A 19,306-nucleotide genomic window follows, 5' to 3' on the forward strand; every position below is an offset into this window, starting at 1 on the left:
TTTTTTTTTTTTTTTTTTGAGACAGAATCTCACTCTGTCACCCAGGCTGGAATGCAGTGGTACAATCTCGGCTTACTGCAACTTCCACCTCCCAGGTTCTCCTGCCTCAGCCTCCCGAGTAGCTGGGACTACAGGCACGTGCCACCATGCCCAGCTAATTTTTTGTGTTTTTAGTAGAGACGAGGTTTCACCATGTCAGCCAGGATGGTCTCGATCCCTGACCTCGTGATCTGCCCGCCTCGGCCTCCCAAAGTGCTGGGATTACAGGCATGAGCCACTGCGCCCAGCTGATTGTTTATTTTGAATCTAATTTAGAAATGCACAATATATGTAGTGCTACAGGAGGCTGGAAACACTATCCAAAGCAAGCTGAAGTCAGAACAAATGTGTGCAGCTAAGTCCATGTGTAAGAGAGAGTTTGGGCAGACTATAAGACTGGAAATTTCCCAAATCAGTTTCTACATAAAATATGTTTGTTAAAGGGCAAGGAACAGAATATGCTGATTTGAAGATTACATACATATTATTAAATCTTAATGGTAATGGCAACGATTCGAATTTAGATCAGCAAAAGATTTTTATGAGGAAGGAGAATTTTATCAATGATTTTGCTTAGAATTCCTGGTGCATAGTGATGATAGATGGATACACCTTTAGCTTTATTATTGTTTTTACATTCTGTACAATTGTACCTGCTTACTCCTACCCCAAGGCAGGTAGCTCCCAGGCCCCACCACTTCTTGTAGACTTAGGCCCTCAAATCTGCTTCTCAGATGGCTTCCTGTGTTTTCCCAACTTCTCTGTGGCTCTCGAGGTCCCACAAAACTCATTCCTCCCTTTGTAAATTTTTCCTGGCTTAAAGATTCTTGGACTTTTTTCCTTTTCTCTGCAGCAGAGGAAATCCCACTGCACTCTAGGCCAATCCTGGGGAACCTAGAAACATTTCAGCTCTAAGTCCTTATTCTCTGGAGTTCCTCCATCCCCTCTCTGCCCCTAGAAAACAGGTAGCCTGTGCCCTCCCTTCACCCTTGCCCTGGGAGCTATTGCTCCGATATATGCACACAGTGTGCATCCTTTAGCTCATGCCTTACTCAGTCCACAGGAATCCTTGCCAGGTCAGTGTCAACAGGGTGCTTCATGCCTCAGGTGGCCCCGTGAGAACCCAGACCCTTGGAAACACTTACTTGAACTTTCTCACTCATCTCCGTAGTTGTTCCAGGCTCCCAAACTAATGATAGGCATGACCGCAGAGTTCATGGTCTTGACCTGTCAGAGATCAACCCAGGCAGGCCTGCACCTGGGCTGTTGAGTCTGGCTGACATTAAGATCTTAAAGCAGGGTCAGGGAACAGGGCCATGCTCCCAGCATCTCTCAGCTATAAATGAAGCCTGATCTCATCACGAACAAGAGATTGCCTTTCTGCCTAGCAATGAGAGTGGCATTTAAAATTCAATATCAGAAAAGATATTGATGAGATTAAAGCCCTAGAGGAATTGATTTATGAGGAAAGACCCAAAGAATTAAATATGTATAGCCTAGTGTAATAGGATATTAGGCTCTGAACACAATTTCATTTCTGTGATCCAGCATTCCTGTTATCAGTCATCTGGTGGAGTTGTCTCCAAGAGATGTTTCTACCCCAGGGGTCACCATGCCTGAGGCAAGAGAGGGGGGCACCAGGATTAATACACTGGCCATGGGCTTGGTTACCCTCATACCTTGGTGTAAATTGAGTGCAGTTTCATCCCCAGGTGGAAGCAGATGACATTTTAAACTAGAATAGATCTTGAGTAGTTTTACCAGCCCGTGTAACAAAAAAATTCAAACTAGTTCAATTCCTTCTTTTTTCAAGGAGAAAAGGGAGCACTGTAGCTACCAGGTGGTAAATGACTGTCCTTCCCCAGAGACAGGTTCTCTACTCTGTCAGAAATCCTGTTAGATGTGTTTGCCTTTAGGCAAAGCCTTGCTTTTTGGTTGTGATGATGTGCACATGAGTTTTTACATCTCAAACGTTCTCTAACAATCAGGGATTAGCTCAGAATTCACAGTGTAAGATGGAAAACAAGCTAGGTAGACCTGATCAGCAGACCTAAGGCTGAAGTCAGTGAGAACCAAAACTCGGTGGAGCAGTGGACGGTCTGGAGAGTCCTGGGGAGACATGAAGACACAGTAAGCTGTGGGGTGGTGGGGGGTGATAGGATCCCACCAAGAGAAAGGGGATTAAGGGGTATATACTTCCATCTCAAGCTCTATAGTAAGACAAGGATCTGGCAGAGCTGGTAACAGGTGGAGTTCAGATTGCAGGCTGAAATACTGGGAGAAATCAGGTTGGCAGCAAGGTGCACAGGCAGGATGGGGCAGGACACTCTCATGGATATCACCACGTAGAGCAAACATTTAAAGGACTGCTGGGATGAGACCATCAAACACATTACACCCCCCACTGCCTTTGGTGAGAATTCTCTTTGGAAACCTCTGGACCTCATTTCCTTAGGTGATATTCTACTGGCCTTAAAGGCATATCCCACTGAGTAGGACATCTGATATATAGCAGAGTTATGGAGATGGAACAACAGTTACTAAAACTGAATCAAAAGAATAAAAACACATTGAATTTAAATTGATAATATTCTATGGATTCAAATATTTCCAGACTATTGTGAATATTCAGTGGTTCATTTCCAATAAGTAGAATAAGTTGTGATTCAAAATGGATCCCCTGAGCTCATTCTCCTGACCCCTAAACTGATCCTCGGAAGTCTCCTGGATTCCTATGCAAATCGCACCAATTATAGCCATTACAAGAGTACTTTGTACAGCCCTGACTTAGTTATCATGTACATAAAAGAACCTTTGTGACCCAGCATCTAGAGGAGAGGCGACTTACTGTTGTTTCCTCTGTATCCTTCACATTGCCCAGCCCAGTACCATGCACATAGTAGGACCTTAGTGTTGGCTAAGGGAATGAATGAATAAATATTAGCAGATTGTTTTAGAACTGAACAAAGAGCCAAGCACTGGGGAAATCCTGAAACAAAGAGAAGAAAAGAAATTGTGTGTGCGCATGTGTGTGTGTGTGTGTTGATATCAGTCACTGTCTATATCTGTCTTTCTTGTGTTAGGAGTTTACCTGACCCACCACCAACCTAAATTTAGAAGGGGTACTTACTCCTCCATCCCACAGAAGTCTTCCTAACCCCACACTATCCTGCCAAAGATTCCTGAATTATCACAATCCTGTGAGTTCCAGATTACAATGAGATGTGGCTGATACATTTCACATAGGGCATTTGCATTGTCATCTGTGACTTTCATGGAACCAACCTTATATAATCTGTTAACTATATAAAAACTTCATCTTGGTAGCAAAAGTATATAATTAAAAAAAAAAAAGGCAAGGAAGGGATTGTTGTTCTTAAAGTGAAGTTGAATTTACCACACTGCTCACAGAAGTATACACAAAAGCGTTTCTCTAACAAGCCTGGCTCCTAAGTGGAAATGATGAATGTTAAGATAGAAGTCGTTGCTAGGAGGATTTGAAGTTTGGCATCTTCTGATTTCCATTACAAATTGACAGCACAGTGTGGTTGCCAAGGTAGAAACCATAGATGAAGAAGGAAAATTGAGCTGTGCAAGTGGTAGGTCTCTTTCAGACAGTGTGACCTTGGATATATGACTTAACCTCTATGTGCCCATGATTCTCCCATCTGTAAAAATGGAAATGTGACCTCACTTATTCTAGGGCTCCAAATAACATTTGTAATGCTCTGAATTTGTCAGAAAGAAAGACCCATTACATACTGAAGTCTACATCCCCAAAGAGCATTACAAATGATCCATTAAATCAGTGGCCTGGAAATATCAAGATGTGTCAGGTACAGCATTTATTTACCTGCTTATGGTCTGCCCAAGTGTTTCCACTTGATTGGCATATGGATAATTGTCTCATTGGAACACACTCAATTGTAACCACCAAAGAATGTAATAGTGCATCTGTTTAATGCCACACTCTCAAATGCTAAATTAAAATTATGCTGCCATCAGCCAATCCAACCAAGAGACTCTTCTGATTAAGTTCTAGCTGCTTATGAACTTCTATAATTGAGGCACTTTAGTACTTAAAAATTCAAACTGGAAAGAATATTATAGAGACTCATAAATTTCAAGTGAAAAAGACCAGAAAGGCTGAATTAAATGATCTAGTTGTGGACTACCTCCCTATTTTTAAAGGACCCCTAATCAAATGAAGAGTGGCAGTTTTGAATCACTGTTGTTTTGAATACATAAATATTAGATTGTGAGTTTATACTTTGAAAACAACAGAACGCATTAAATTTGTAGAATGCACAAAACAGTCTAGGAGTGTTGATTTTATTTTTCTGATAGTGGTAATTTTGTGTTTATTGCAGTGAAACTTAAGGAATAAATTACATAATTATAAATTCATTGATTGGATTTCCTTAGCCTGTTGAGAAATATTTCTTTTCAGATTAAGGAGGATATATGGAACTGCTAAGTAATGAATCAAAATGTCTTAAGTGAAACTGCTGTTTTCCTCAAAAAGTTTTCTGTATTCTTACGTTTAGAACAATGCATTACCCTAGTAGTTTATCGTTCCTCAGGTGTTTTGGGGGAGGGTTGTTTTTGTTGTTATTTTGGTGGGGGGTTTTTTGTTATTGTTAGATCATGGTTTAATCCCATAGAAGCGGAGAAACAGCAAACTTTTCATCCCTTCATTTATTCATTCATTCAGCACCTATTATATGTTAGAGGTGACCTGATTATTGACCTTAATATTGGTGAACGTAGTCTGATTGGGGAGACAGATATGAAATGTGATATACCATATTAAGTGCTTTGGGAGCAAGAAGGTAGATGAACTAACTTTGTTTGGGTGATTAGAGAACATTTTTACGGAGGAAGAACCCAAGCCTACTGCATTTCATAGTGCAGTAGCCTTGGACAGCAGCAGGCCAGAGGAGTAAGTGGGAATGAAATCAAGCCTCGATGCCAGTACCCCACCATATACCCAGTGAGGGGTTGTGTCTGGGATGTTGGGGCTCTTTTCAGTTTTACAAAGGCATTAACTGAGTTGATCTTGAGCCAAAAGCAACATGTGAGGTGGTGCTTAAAGAATGAGTAGGAATCAGCCAGGCAGAATCCTGAGTGGGAAACTTACAAGTCATAGAAGCAGCTGGCATGTCTGGAGAAGGATGAGAAGTTCAGTGGTTTAGATTTTATCTACAACGGTAGGAGAATTAACAGTATTTTTAATCATGGGAAGTCAACTCTCCCAGGAGTGTTGGATAAATGATGGCAGGGGGAACAGGAAGAACCCAGAGGAGAGGAAATGGTAACCTTTACTAGATAGCTAGGATGGGATGTAGAAAAGGTCAAGGAACCGGCAAAGGAGCCGTGAGGGTGATGAAAGGGCCAGCGCTGACTTCAAGGTTTTAATTCTGGATACCAGGGGAAGAGGCTTAGACTGGGTTGGCGTGGGAAGGGTGGGTATGCTAATAGGCACAGTTGGAAATACATAGAAGTGAAGGTTCTGGGAGGTAGTAAGAAAGAAGCAGAGGCTGTAAAGGCAGTCTTATAAAGCATTAGCACATGTGATGTGTAGTTAAAGCCATGGGCATGAATAGGATCCCCTGGAGAGAGCGTGTAGTGAGAAGAAAATAACCTGGAATACTAGTTGGCAATTAGCAAGGCACTGGTGACTGTAGTGAGAACGGATTGACTAGAGTACTAGGGATTAAGGTCACATTATAGTAGATTGAAGATTAAATAAGCATTACAGGATACAGTGGTTTTCATCCCCAGTTACACATTAGAATAATTACCTGTGAAGGTATTTTTAAAATACCTTCACAGGATCAATGCCTGTGTCCCACCTCTCAATATTCTGAGTTAATTGGTCTTCTGTCAGGCCCAGAAATAAGCATTTTTTTGAAAAGTTTCCCAGATAGTATTAATGGAGAGTCATAATTAAGAACCACTGCTCTTGACTATTCTTTTAATAATTATAAATAAACTCCCATAGCTAGCAAGCATATGATGAGATGCTTAAAATTACAGGGAATCAAAGAAGTACAAAATTTTTCAAAGGCGAAGGGTCTTGATATTCTATTAAACTGGCAACAATTAGAAAGCTGGATAATTCCTGGTGTTATTATTCAGTGGCACACAGCAGCTCTTACACACCACTGACAGTAGGTAGGCTGGCATAACCATCCTGGAGAGCAGCTTTGCCAAATTCACTCTTTGACCTAAGAGTTCTACCACTGGAGACGCATCCCAGGGAAATTCTCCCATGGGGCCATAAGGGAACGTGCACTAGCATGTTCCAGTGCAGGATTATATACAGCAGGAAGAATTGGGGTAATCTGAATGGCCTTCACTGTGAGAGTGGGTTGGGTAAAATTGAGTGGATATACTCCATAAGAAGCATGGATTAGATATATAAAATAGTAACGTGTATATACCTATGTAACAAACCTGCACATTCTGCACATGTATCCCAGAACTTAAAGTATAATAAATAATAATAATAATAATAAACAAGCTCAGTAAAATCGCAAGGGAATTTCAAAGTTTCCTTATATATAGCACATTTGGGGAATAAAAAGGGAAAATCTATTAGGTTTTTTAATAAATTCATTTATTCATTAACAAAAAAAAAATAGTACATAGATGGATCTTTTCTTTTTTTTTTTTTGAGATGGTGTCTCACTCTGACACCATGCTGGAGTGCAGTGGCACAATCTCAGCTCACTGCAACTTCTGCCTCTCAGCCTCCAGAGTCACTAGGACCACAAGCTATCACCACCACACCTGGCTAACTTTTGTATTTTTTAAAAATAGAGACATCCATTTGGTCAGGATGGTCTCGATCTCTTGACCTCATGATCCTCCCACCTTGGCCTCCCACAGTGCTGGGATTACAGGCGTGAACCACTGCACCTGGCCAATCTTGAAAACATAATGCTAATTTAAAACATAGTAACAAATGAGAAACATAATATCACTTACATAAAAATACATACAAAACAATGACAATATATGTTTTGGAAAAACACACTGAAATAAAAATCTAGACACTATATCATTGAAGTGATTGCCTACACATAAGAAGAAAAGAAAATCAGTGATTGCCTTCACTGATGAGAGTGAAGACGTTTCATTTAAAAGTGTGATTTCAAGAAAGGATGAGATAAGAGGGAGGCTGAAGGAAGAAAAGAGGTCAAGGGAAAGGGTGTATGTGAGTGTGTGTGGGTGTGGGTGTGTGTTTGTTTTAATAGGAGAAAGAGTTGTAAGTGTGTGGATGAAATAAAGACTCCAATACACTTCTCCCCCTAATTTATGCACAGTGTTGGTAATAGTTGAAAGTTGTGTCCAAGTAGTATTCCTTTCTTTATTCTTCCCCGATCTTAAATTCATTTGACTTTTTCTCATTACTAAAGCAGTATGTGTTTTACAGTTATACCAGAAAATTGGCAAGCAAAATAGAAAGTTCCGTGAACCCACCCACCCAGAAACAGCATCCAGATCCTTTCCTAGGAATATGCTGCCAAGTTAAATTTTGTCACCTGAGTGTATTTTTTGCTGAGCAGTGCTTTGTGAGCTTCTCCTGTGTCGTAAGGAGACATTAGTGCAACTTCATTCTAATGGCTCATGGTGTCCTGGGATACCGATACACCGTTATTAACGTCCACCTTCCTTCTTCTGGACATCAGTTATTTTTGGTTCTGCCACCCCAAACACTGCAATAAGCAAACTTAAGCTACCTACCTTTGAGGATGATTTTCTATCCTTCATTTGGCTCCTTTTTCAAAAGAGGCTTAAGGATTGGATTTGAAATTGTCTCAGAAAGTAAAATTCACTCAGCATTATCCAAGTCAGAGTACCTGTTCCCTTTGGAACTGTTCTAGGGCCAGTCAGGAATGTGAGTGAAGGAACAGGGCCATTCCCCAATGTCTGGACACAATGTAGGTACTTGTCACTGTGCCACAGTTCAATATGGGCTCCCTGGTTTCTGTACTTTAATCAATGATGCACAATGAAATCCCATAAACTGTTAAGAGAGCCAATGTGGAATGTATGCATTACCTCAAATGTGATTGATTATTTCATGGGTAGGTAGTGAAACAGGATGCACTGAGCTTTTAGAAAATTTCAAGAAATCACTGTTTATGCTATAGGACCAAAGTAGGTTCTTATATTTATACCCAGTGCCCCAGTAGTTAACAGAACAAGCAAGCCCAGGGGAAAGTGCAGTATGTTTTTCTGAGTACTTCCTACCCTGCAAAAGCCCCCCAAACCAGTAGTTTTGGAGATAGAATTTAATCCTTCCAGTTGGTAGGTTTAAGCCTGAGAATTCCAGTGCCAACGTTTCTCCAGGCTTTGATGGTTAGGAACTGGCCAGACAGCTCTGCAGCCAGCTTGTCAAGGCCCTGAAGAAGTAGCCTGGTTATTGGAGACAGGTCTCTTCACGGCAGGAATCCACTATCATTTTTAGATCATCAGTACAGCAACTGTTATGTACGGTAGCAGAAGAAATGCACTTCTGTCTTTTTGAACTAGTCATTTGTTGTCAAGAAGCTCGGAATAGTCAGAGCTGTTCCCAGGGCCTATTTTGCAGCTCTTGAATGTATTCTCCAACCTATGTATATATTAACGTATAACCATGTCCCAAAGAATTCACACTGCACAGCGCTGTGCTTTTGGCAGACAAGGAAAGCCTTCACATGAGTTACAGTTGATAGGGCGAGAGAAGCTCAGGGCTTACAAAAATCCCTTCAGTGGCCCTGCTTAAAAATAGCAGTGTAGGCCATAGCTTAGTGTTTTGACAGTTTATATCAGCAGTTTTCTCAGCTGATATATTGATTGCAGTTTGGACTTCAGTCCTGCTGATCTAATAAAACATCACCATCATAACAGAGAAAGTAAAAGGATCTTTTGTGGTCCCAGCCACTTGGCAAAGTAGCTTTATAGAATTACTGTAAATCTAGCTTTACTGTAATATGTGAAATGAAGCAATATTGGACAAGTTAATTAAATTTTTATTTAATTTTTTCATCTATCAATGTTATATATTAGCACTACCCTATATATTTTTTACAAATAGGCATTTGCTCAAAGGAATATAATGATGCCTTCACAAATATGAAAACAAGTTTTGCACATTGGTGTCACAAACAACATAACCGTGTGTCAAAAACTGCAGTGCCCCGATACTTAGTGGGGAAAACACACAAGGTCAACTGAGGTCTGAATGCAGCTTCAAGACATGTAAAAATCTTCTACTTATACTTTTGCATGGGTTTCATGGATATTTTTAAATCATCTGACCTTCAGTCCTACTTACGCTAAATATCCTTTAATTTCACAGCAATTGCTAACCATCCAGGAGGAATTAAACAACAAAAAGTCAGAATTGGAACAAGCAAAGGAAGAGCAGTCACATACACAAGCGTTACTAAAAGTCCTCCAGGAACAAGTAAGTGAATGAAACAGCTCTGATTTATGAATCAGTTCAAACACCCCAATGCATACCTCCCTTGTGCGTCACCAGTGCAAACATTTACTGAAAGTAATCTGCAGTACAATTAGCCTGAACCCTGTCTAACCTCCTAGCAGCTTTGCTATGCAGAATTTATCATCTCATTCTCAGCATCACTGTCCTCACTCCTGTACCTGTTTAGATTGCCCAAGCCTGCCAGTGTTGTGTGAAAGCTTCTTCCAGAAGCCAACCAAATTTTGATAAAGTTTTAAAATACTGGCTATGAGGTATGTTTCAAAGTTTCAAAGTAAGCAGCTGGTTTCTTCTTAAGTCTAACAGTGAGGAAAATGAGTTTAGCATAACCCATGAGACTCCTGCAGACACATGAACAAGGACTGATTCATAGCAACACTTAAAAAATATCTTCCCTGTGCATCACGGTACTTATCTAACCGTGGTGAGCAACAGACCTTTTATATGGAGTTTGTAAATCTGATCATTTCATTCTGGCTTTCTTTGATATGAAAGTGTGGCCTGACATTGATAAGTGGATTGGAAAGCATTGTCTTACGGCAGGGTAAGACGGAGCACTCGGCAGGCAGCAGAGTGAAATCTAAGCCCACTATCTACATGAGAGGAGCCAGGAGAGCTCTTGAAACGCCTTCCTATTTCTGGCCTTCACTTGCTGCCAACAATATATGAATGGTAATTTGAAGGAAGAACCCCAACCCTCTGTGGGTAACGAAATGCCGATTGTTTTAAATTTTTCACTCATACATCCTGGTTTTATATTGTATAAATAACCTTACACTGTATAAATAACTTCAAAGGTGACATTTGAGAATATATCAAGTCAGCTCTATGTCACTTTATGGGTGATTTTTTTTTAATGCTTTGGGGTCCAGAAAATATCTTATTTTCTCCTAAAGGTATGATTGATTTGTGAGGGGAAAGTAAAGATATCAGTTTATAAACTTTTATAGCTTTGGAAGAAAATACTTCATAAAACTAATAATTATCTTTATGTGATGAAAACAGGTTCAGTAACATGTACTGAGGCTGGCACTATGATTTCGAATATAACAGATTGAAGTGAAAAATCTAGTTGACTAAATTTACAATGGCCTGTAGTTGAGGAGATCTGAAATCACTGCCCCTTCCACTGTTATAATATGAAAAGACTCCCAGCTTTTTGGAACTGAGTTGGTCCAAATTTGCTCCAAATCAATCAGATATAGTTCTGAGCTTTTGTTTTTCCTGCTCTCTCACCCTGATTTTTTTCCTTTTAGATAGCTTTGACTGGAATGGGGAAGGGTGAATTTCTCTTTCCTCTAAATGACTCAAATCTTTTATTTTGATTTTAAGTCCAAACCCTAGTCATAAAACTAGATTCTGGGTTTTGCAGAAAGTATTGATATATCTTGTTATGGCATGCATTTTTAAAGAGCAAAGCACACACAGGCATGGGTGAAACATCACACTTCACTCTCCATTATTTGAAAAAAAGAGAACGTGAAGAGGATTTGAAACAACTAAAGTCATTAAAGACCTAGAAAATATGATTGAGAAGGAAGAATTTTGAATCTGCGATATTAATTTAAATGGGATAGCTCTTTCCAAGCAAAGACACCAAGAATCTTTAAGCCTGAGACACCAAATATTTTTGGGTGCTGGTACCATTACCAAGCAGTGTACAGGTTCCTTCCAGGCCCCTGCACCCACACACAGATGTGCACTGACAGCCACACCTCTCACCTCCGCTGACCATTGCCTTTGAGGCTTTCTTTGGATTTGTGCAGAGTAACTCCATGTGCAAACAGTTTCAGCGGCCACATAGATGTGGCCTAAACAAATGGACAGATGCAGGGAAAGATACACCCTTCTCTGAAGATTTAGGATGTTGCTATTAATGGGATTGCCCCTTGCTGGGAATCCTGACAAGAAAGGATAGGTCTTGGGGGCAGACCTTTCCTACCCTCAGGCCCAACCCATCCAAGGAAGGACCAGCCACTCCCTAAGCTCTCAGTCTTCCCATACGCGAAGATGCAGCTTCTCTAGGTCGCTCCAGGCCCCACTGATTCCTGTCTTTCATCTCCTTTGCACTGAGGATAGCTTTCTACATCTGGAGCTTGTTCACAAACCTAAGTTTCCTCAGACAAGATGTGCAGCCCTACCTGGGGAAGAGTAGCAGCTAAAGGAGAGAAGAGCAGGGAGCTGAGGGAACAACAAAGCAGCAACTGTCCTGAGCTGCAGCTCCAAGGGAGGAGAGGGCGATGTGCAGTGGGAGGGCTTTCCTCCCGTGGTTCTGGCTACAGAGCACACCGGAGTGAACAATGCCAGGAGACAGGGAGTGAGGGAGAGTAAACAGGAGCAGAAACAGCGAGGGCAGAGTTAGAGGACATCATGGAATAGGAAGAATGGAGTTTATTTAAGAGGGAGGAGAGCAACTGGCACATTTATGTTGCTGAACACGTAAAGGTGGAACAGACATTCATGAAATAGTCCTTTACTTCTACTGAGAAAGAGCAAGACCTTCTGAGCTAACCCCACTCTAACTCATGGGAGCACAAACTGCAGGATCCAAAGTGGGATGAGCAGAAGGGTTGATGAAGAAGATGATGATGCAGGACACCTGCAATAAGAAACCTTCAGCTAGGAAAAGAGCTGGGTGGGGTGGGGGGGGTGGGATTTTAGAAAGTCCTTTCGTGTCCTGTGATAATAGGTAGTGTTCCTATCACTGTAGCACACCTCTGCCTTGTCATATACGCCATACATTGCCCATGCTCCCCTGTCTGTCATGTGTAGAAACATCAATGATGTTGCCCTGAAGGACAGTGGGCAGATTTTTTTCTTAAATGGGTGTGATATGGAAATGAGCCAAAGAGCCTTTGGTCCATAATCAACTACTTGATCCTCAGTTTCTTCATGTTACCATTCTTTTGGCAAAACCCCTCCTTTGGCATGGAGCAGGTAGGGCTTTTTAGCTGGGAGTTTAAGACTGGCTTTAAAAATCTAAAGACACTTTCATTTTCATATGCACAAATAGAAGGAACCAGTGTTCTGAATCAAACACATTGGTGGTATATGTGTATTGATTTTCTTTCAACTCTTAAAGTGTTTTTTCCTACCGTGAATATTTTGTATTAGGCACAAAAAAGATAATGGAGGAGATGCTGCTTCCTAAGCCAGGAAAAAATGCTGGCAAAACAGCTGCAAACCTGCTCACCCTCTTCCTTTGCTGTCAGATTCTAAATGTCTGTTTTGAGTCAGGATAGGATAAAACGCCAATTAAAGGGTTTCTGAAACCTCCAGATAACCGATTACTCCTAAGCCTCTGAGAAAGAGAAGTGTTTTCAAATGTTCACTGTTAAAAATCTCATTTGAGAAATATCATTTCTTCTAATGCTTCAGTGGCCAAGGAGATGTCATCCAAACTCTTTCTCTACCAAAGAAGCAGCCGTCTTTAGGCCTCCAGAGATGTCAGTCATTCAAATATATTCTCAAGGAAGACATGTCTAGTAGCACGGCAGCATGTTAAAAGCGGCTAAAAATGTATCATTCACGAATAATCGTTAATATAACATCATTTTGCTGGTGGCAACTTGCAAACACTGCAGGGTTTAAATTAATAGCAATCCAACTAGGAAATGAAATCATTTATTATTCTTAAGAACCAATCTTATACATTTTATGCCTATGGAACTGCTTTCTAATCTTATTATTTAAAAAATAATGACCAAGACCCATTTATTCGTTTGCCAGGCATCAAGCTTCATAAAATATTGGTCTCAAACTGGCTCCAATAAGGCTCATTAGAAATATGTGCTCCATCTGTTTTACCTCATTGGAAGTTTTATAAAATGCAACCTCAGATAAATCAGTTAACAAGATGATATGTTTAAGAGATTTGCTTGCTTATTCGTTATTTTGTTTCACGTTGTTTTTCCTTCAAATTTGCAGTTAAAAGGTACCAAGGAATTGGTCGAGACCAATGGCCACAGCCATGAGGATTCAAATGTAGGTACCACAAACCTGGTATTTGCTCTTCCTGCTTGGTGTTGGTTGAACACATGGGGATGTGGCACTTTATCTACAACTTGGAGGAAATCAGAAGCTCTGCCCCTCAGCAATTTAAGATTAATATGTAGGGTTTGGCAAGAAAGTGTGGTTGACAGGCACTGCTATTGTTAGCCTAGTTTATCAAATGTCAATTTAGAAGTATGTGAGCTAATCCCCACCATCAAAAAATCTAATCTCAGTGAGTCTGTTTGAGCTCTTAATATTTCCAAAACTATGACTGATGATATAGTGGGAGGGAAATGGAAAGAGACCTGACAGGGTAATCAATTGTTCACTGCATGTATATTCATTAAGTTTGCCTGCCAGTGAAGGTGGTACTTAAATGATTGACATGCTGAAAAGATCTCAGAGCAAACCCCTTCTCTCAGAATAGCCCTTGAAATTGCACCTCTTTTCTGTTCCTCACCCAGAACAGTAGCACGGTGCATCCATCTTCTTGATAGAGAATAATGTGTGATGGTACAAGATCTCAGTTACACCGTGACTTCCTCTCTTAGTTTTCCTTGAATATCCAATTGTCAGAATGGAAACAAGTATTCTTTTTGGCTTGAAACTTCTTTAGTCTCAGATGGAATATTAGACCATTTAGATCATTGCCTCTCCATATGTTTGATGATTTTGTCTTTTTAAAATCTCTCTGATATCTGTATGTATTTGATCATCCTCATCATAGAAAATGCTTACTAAGCAGTTCTTTTCACAGAACACAGAATTAGACAGGATAATGCATGCCTGATTACACTGGAGCTAGGAGAAATTATATATTTCTTGTTCACTTTTGTTTTAATGATATACAACAGAGAGCCTAATATTCAGAGCATCCAAAAAAAATCCCACTTAATCATTACTGTTCCTACCCACCAGATATTTAACATATCATGTTTATTGAGGACTTTTATGTTCATAGGTGCGCTGCTAAGTTCCAAGAGGACAGAAATGGGGATAACAAAGAAATATATGACTTGTTGTTGCCCTCGGGGAACTTATAACTGAGCTAACGAATTAAGAAACACATGATATACAGGAGGTGATAAGCATACAGGAAGTTGAGGCAGCTATGATGTGATATAGTCAGAAGTCCAGACTTTGCTGCTTATCAACTGTGTCAGCTTGACAAGTTATTTAACCTCTCTGAGCTTCCTTTTTCTCACTTGTAAAAAGAATGACAAAGCCTATCTAAAAAACATGTCATAATATTGTAATGAGCTAAGGCCTGGGAAAACCTTAAGGTGGTTACCTGTATGATTTCTTTGTGCTAGATAATCAAGAAAGGCTTCCTGGATCTGTGGGACTTGAGTTTGGCTTTGGGGAGTGAACAGGATTGAGAAAGTGGAAAGCCAGAGGAGGAACCGTTCATACAGAGCTCCCCATAGGCAGTGCCATGTGACATAGTTTGTCTTTGCACTCTAATATTCATGACCCCCGTCCTTACCCTAAAGCCCTTCTTCAGGATCCTGTCTTTGAGGGACACGTGGCTGCCACATTCTCAACCAAGACCTTCATATCCACTCCACATAGGGCCAGTCCCCCTGTGGCTTCCAGGGAAGCTGCTCTCTGTTCCAGTAAGCCAAACAAAGTGGCAGTGGGCCTCCTTTTTCTAGTTTGTGAAATGGGGATGATATCTCCTACCTTGCCTTCCTTTTTTTTTTCTTTTTTATTTTAATGAAAGAAAGAAAGAGAAAGAGAAACGGAGAGAGAGAACAGGAGTCTTTCTCTATTGCTCAGGCTGGAACACAATCTAAAAATAGGTATTAAAAACCTCTTTTATGCCAATAATTGTACTTAACAATGGCGACTGGAAGGAATAAGGGAAGAAAATAACAAAAACAGCCAACCAATATTTCATTTAAATATGTGAAATGCTATGCAAATGCTGAAGGGTGATTTATTTCCATTTATATGGTCACTTTCAAAATAGGTGTAAAGTAATACTGAAAAAAAATGTATGTTCTGTGGACCTGGGGTGAAGAATTCTATAGATATTCACTGAGTTTACTTGTTCCAGATCTAAGTTCAAATAATAAATGTTTATTTTCTATCTCGTTGATCCGTCGAATATTAACAATGTGGCGTCAAAGTCTCCTGCTATTATTGTGCGGGAGTCCAAGACTCTTTATAAGTCATGAAGTACTTGTCTTATGTATCTGGGTGTTTCTATATTGGGTGCGTATATATTTATGATCATTGACTCCTGTTGTTGCATTGATCCTTTTACCATTATGTAATGTCCGTCTTTGTTACTATTAAAGTCTATTTTGTCAGAGACGAAAGTTACAACTCCTGTTTTGTTTTGTTTTGTTTGTTTTCCTCCCCATTTGGTTGGTGAGTCTTCATCAAACCTTTTGTTTTGACTCTTGGTATGTCCTTGCTTATGAGATGGATCTGGATACAGCATGCCGAAGGGTTTTGACTTTTTATTCAATTTGCGTGTCTGTGTCTTTGATTAGGGCATTTAATCCATTTAAATTTAGGATTAATATTGATATTTGTGACTTTAATATTGTCATTTAATGCTAGCTGGCTATTTTGCCCATTAGTTGATATAGATTCTTCATTATGGAGATACTCTTTACCTTTTGGTAAGTTTTTGGGATGACTGATACTGGTTGTTCCTTTCTCTGTGTAGTGCTTCTTTCAGAAGCTCTTGTAAAGCAGGTCTGGTGGTGATGAAATCTCTTGAGTGCTTGCTTGTTCGTGAAAAATTTTATTTTCCCTTCATTTATGAAGCTTAGTTTGGCTGGATATGAGATTCTGGGTTGAAAATTCTTTTCTTTGAGGATACTGAATATTGACCCCCACTCTCTTCTAGTTTGTAGGGTTTCTGCTGAGAGATCTGCTGTGAGTCTGATAGGTTTCCCTTTATGGGTAACCTGACCTTTCTCTCTAGCTGCCCTTAGAATTTTCTCCTTTATTTGAACCCTGGTGAATCTAATGATTATGTGTCTTGGGGTTGCTCTTCTTGAGGAATATCTTTGTGGTGTTCTCTGTATTACCTGGAGTTGAGTATTGTCCTGCCTTACTAGGTTAGGAAAGTTTTCCTGAATAACATCCTGAAGAACATTTTCCAACTTGGATTCATTCTCTTCATGACATTCAGGTACACCTATCAAACGTAAATTAGGTCTTTTCACATAGTCCCATATTTCTTGGAGACTTTGCTCATTCCTTTTTACTTTTTCTTCTCTAATCTTGTCTTCCCATTTCATTTCACTAAGTTGGTCTTCGACCTCTGATATCCTTTCTTCTGCTTGATCAATTCAACTGTTAAAAACCTATGGATACTTCTCAGAGTTCTCTTATATTCTTCAGTTTAATTAATTCACTTATATTCCTCTGTAAATTGTCTATTCTCGTTAGGATTTCATCAAACCTTTTTTCAAGGTTCTTAGTTTCTTTACATTGGGCTAGAACATGTTCTAACTCACAAAAGTTTCTTATTATCCACCTTCTGAAGCCTAATTCTCTTATTGGAACACACCTATTCTTCATCAGGCCTTGTTCGCTTGTTAATGAGGAACTGTGATCCCCTATAGAGGGAGAGGCATTCTGATTTGGGGTATTCTCAGCCTTTTTATGCTGGTAACACAGTATCTAGCCTATAGGCCCTTTTTGAAAAATTTTAAAAGTCATTACCATTCAATGGAAAAAGTAAAGGGAGATAATCTTTGTGGTCTTTGTCCCTTCAGTAGGAAAGTTTTCAGCTTTTTAAGATACCTATCTAGAGTCTGTGATGTAGGCTTTGTAATCAACTCAAAGAAATGACTGTTGAGAGATCGGGTTCTGACCCAGTAGGAGGGGAGAGCAGCACCTTGACCTAGGGTGGGGGAGATATTCATGAAGTGACAGAGCCTGACAGTCCTTACCAGTCGCTGCAGGCCGCCACCTCCCTTCCTAGGCAGACGGCTGGGCTAATCTTAACAATCACTGCCTGTTGTGTCAGGGTTTCCTGGTTGGTGGATTATTCACTCATCCTCTTTTCTGTGTGAACTTTGTCTCTTTTGGCAGTTTCCCTAGTACCTCTACTAGGGCGTGTGAAAAAGAAATAAAAATCAATTATTTTGCTCTCACATTAGGAGCACTAGCAAAATATTTTGCAAATGTATTCTTAAATGTCTGAAATGAAGTCTACATCTCATCTGAAGTTGCCACCAGCCTTGTGGCGGTCAAAAGCGATGAGGCTTTCAAATCAGACTGAGACGGTTTGAATCCATTTTGATTACTGAGTAGACATGTGACTGAGGCAAGTTATTTGAACTTTCTGAACTTCACATTCCTCATTTGTGTGTTAAGTGAAGCCATGTACATTAACACCGAGCCTAACATATTCAACAAGTATTAATTATCTTTATGCATCAATAGTATTTAATATAGGCTGGGTGTAGAGGTTCATGCCTGTATTCGTAGCCCTTTGGGAGGCCGACGTGGGCAGATCTCTTGAGCCTAGGAATTCAAGACCAGACTGGGCAATATTGTAAGACCTCAATCTCTACAAAAACATAAAAATTAGCCAGGTGTGATGGTGTGCACCAGTAGTACCAGCTACTTGGGAGGCTGAAGCAGGAGCCCAGGAGGCAGAGGTTGCAGTGAGCAGAGATCGCACCACTGCACTCCAGCCTGGGTGACAGAGAGAGACCCTGTCTCAAAAACAAAAAAGTATTTAATATAGTTGAAAGGACTTTGGCAGGATAAATTTTAAGGCCACAAAGTTTAAAGCCTCTGGCCCAAAGGCTATTGAGTGAGACAAATAAATTATTTTTCTTTACAGTTGTTTACATCTGGGGGCAGGAATTTTATGCATTATCATTTATTAATAACAGTTATACAGTGGACTGGTACCAGCCTAGCTGGGTGTTCTTGTGAGAGCTGAGAATTTAAAAAAAAAAAAAAACAGTGTTTTACTATAAAAGTAAAAAACAAAGTATGTTTGAAGCTTGAAAATTATAGAAAAGAGTACAAAGGGAAGGGAGAAAAAAACCCTCTGTATCTCATTACTCAGATAACCACCATTAACATTTTATTTTTGTTTTTTCCAGTCATGTACATGTATATGACCAGAGGGAAAAACCCGTAAATACTGTCATCTTGTCTTCAGTTTTGTACCTTTTTGATTTTTCATTATATCATAATTTTTCTTGTCACCAAATGTTCCTCAAAGACATGATTCTTAATGGCTGTATGATGTAGATATGAAATAATTGAACCACACTCCTGTGTGTCAGGCATTTAACTTCCTGTTTTTGCTATTGTAAATAATTCTGTAATTAACATATCCATAAATCTTGGTTGCATTTCATATTTATTTCTGGGGGATTCTGTATGTTATTAGCTCTGTGGTGGAGTCTGGCAGGGAGCCTCAGACTTCTGGGATTGCCTGGCATTCAGGATGCTGGTGTGGCTGCTGTTCCCTTACAGTATCTATTAGTCGTCCTGAAGGGATCCACTAAAGGATATGTAGCATCTTGAATTTCCTTGTTTGTCTTAGTCTCAAGACTAATCTAGCTTATGGTCTGTTAGTATTACTTTTCTGTTGTTTTTATGTTTTACTGTGTACCACCAGAATCTGACCAACACATTATCCAGCTTTTTTTTTTTTTTTTTTTTTTTTTTGAGACAGAGTTTCGCTCTTGTTACCCAGGCTGGAGTGCAATGGCACGATCTTGGTTCACTGCAACCTCCGCCTCCTGGTTCAGGCAATTCTGCTGCCTCAGCCTCCTGAGTAGGTGG

The 19,306-nt window shown here is 40.0% G+C and overlaps 1 protein-coding gene across 18 annotated transcripts in view; it reads left to right on the forward strand.

Annotated features, from left to right (window-relative positions):
• The window catches only part of ENOX1 (ecto-NOX disulfide-thiol exchanger 1), a 616,720-nt gene that overhangs the window by 513,753 nt on the left and 83,661 nt on the right, over positions 1-19,306 (forward strand). For all 18 annotated transcript variants that reach the window (XM_074387775.1, XM_074387776.1, XM_039473378.2 and 15 more), the window contains 2 exons: positions 9,392-9,499; positions 13,463-13,519. In XM_074387775.1, coding sequence (XP_074243876.1) covers positions 9,392-9,499; positions 13,463-13,519 — 165 coding nt within the window. The remainder of the gene's footprint in view (positions 1-9,391; positions 9,500-13,462; positions 13,520-19,306) is intronic.

Source organism: Saimiri boliviensis, chromosome 16, assembly GCF_048565385.1.
Source record: "Saimiri boliviensis isolate mSaiBol1 chromosome 16, mSaiBol1.pri, whole genome shotgun sequence".
Lineage (NCBI taxonomy): Eukaryota > Metazoa > Chordata > Mammalia > Primates > Cebidae > Saimiri > Saimiri boliviensis.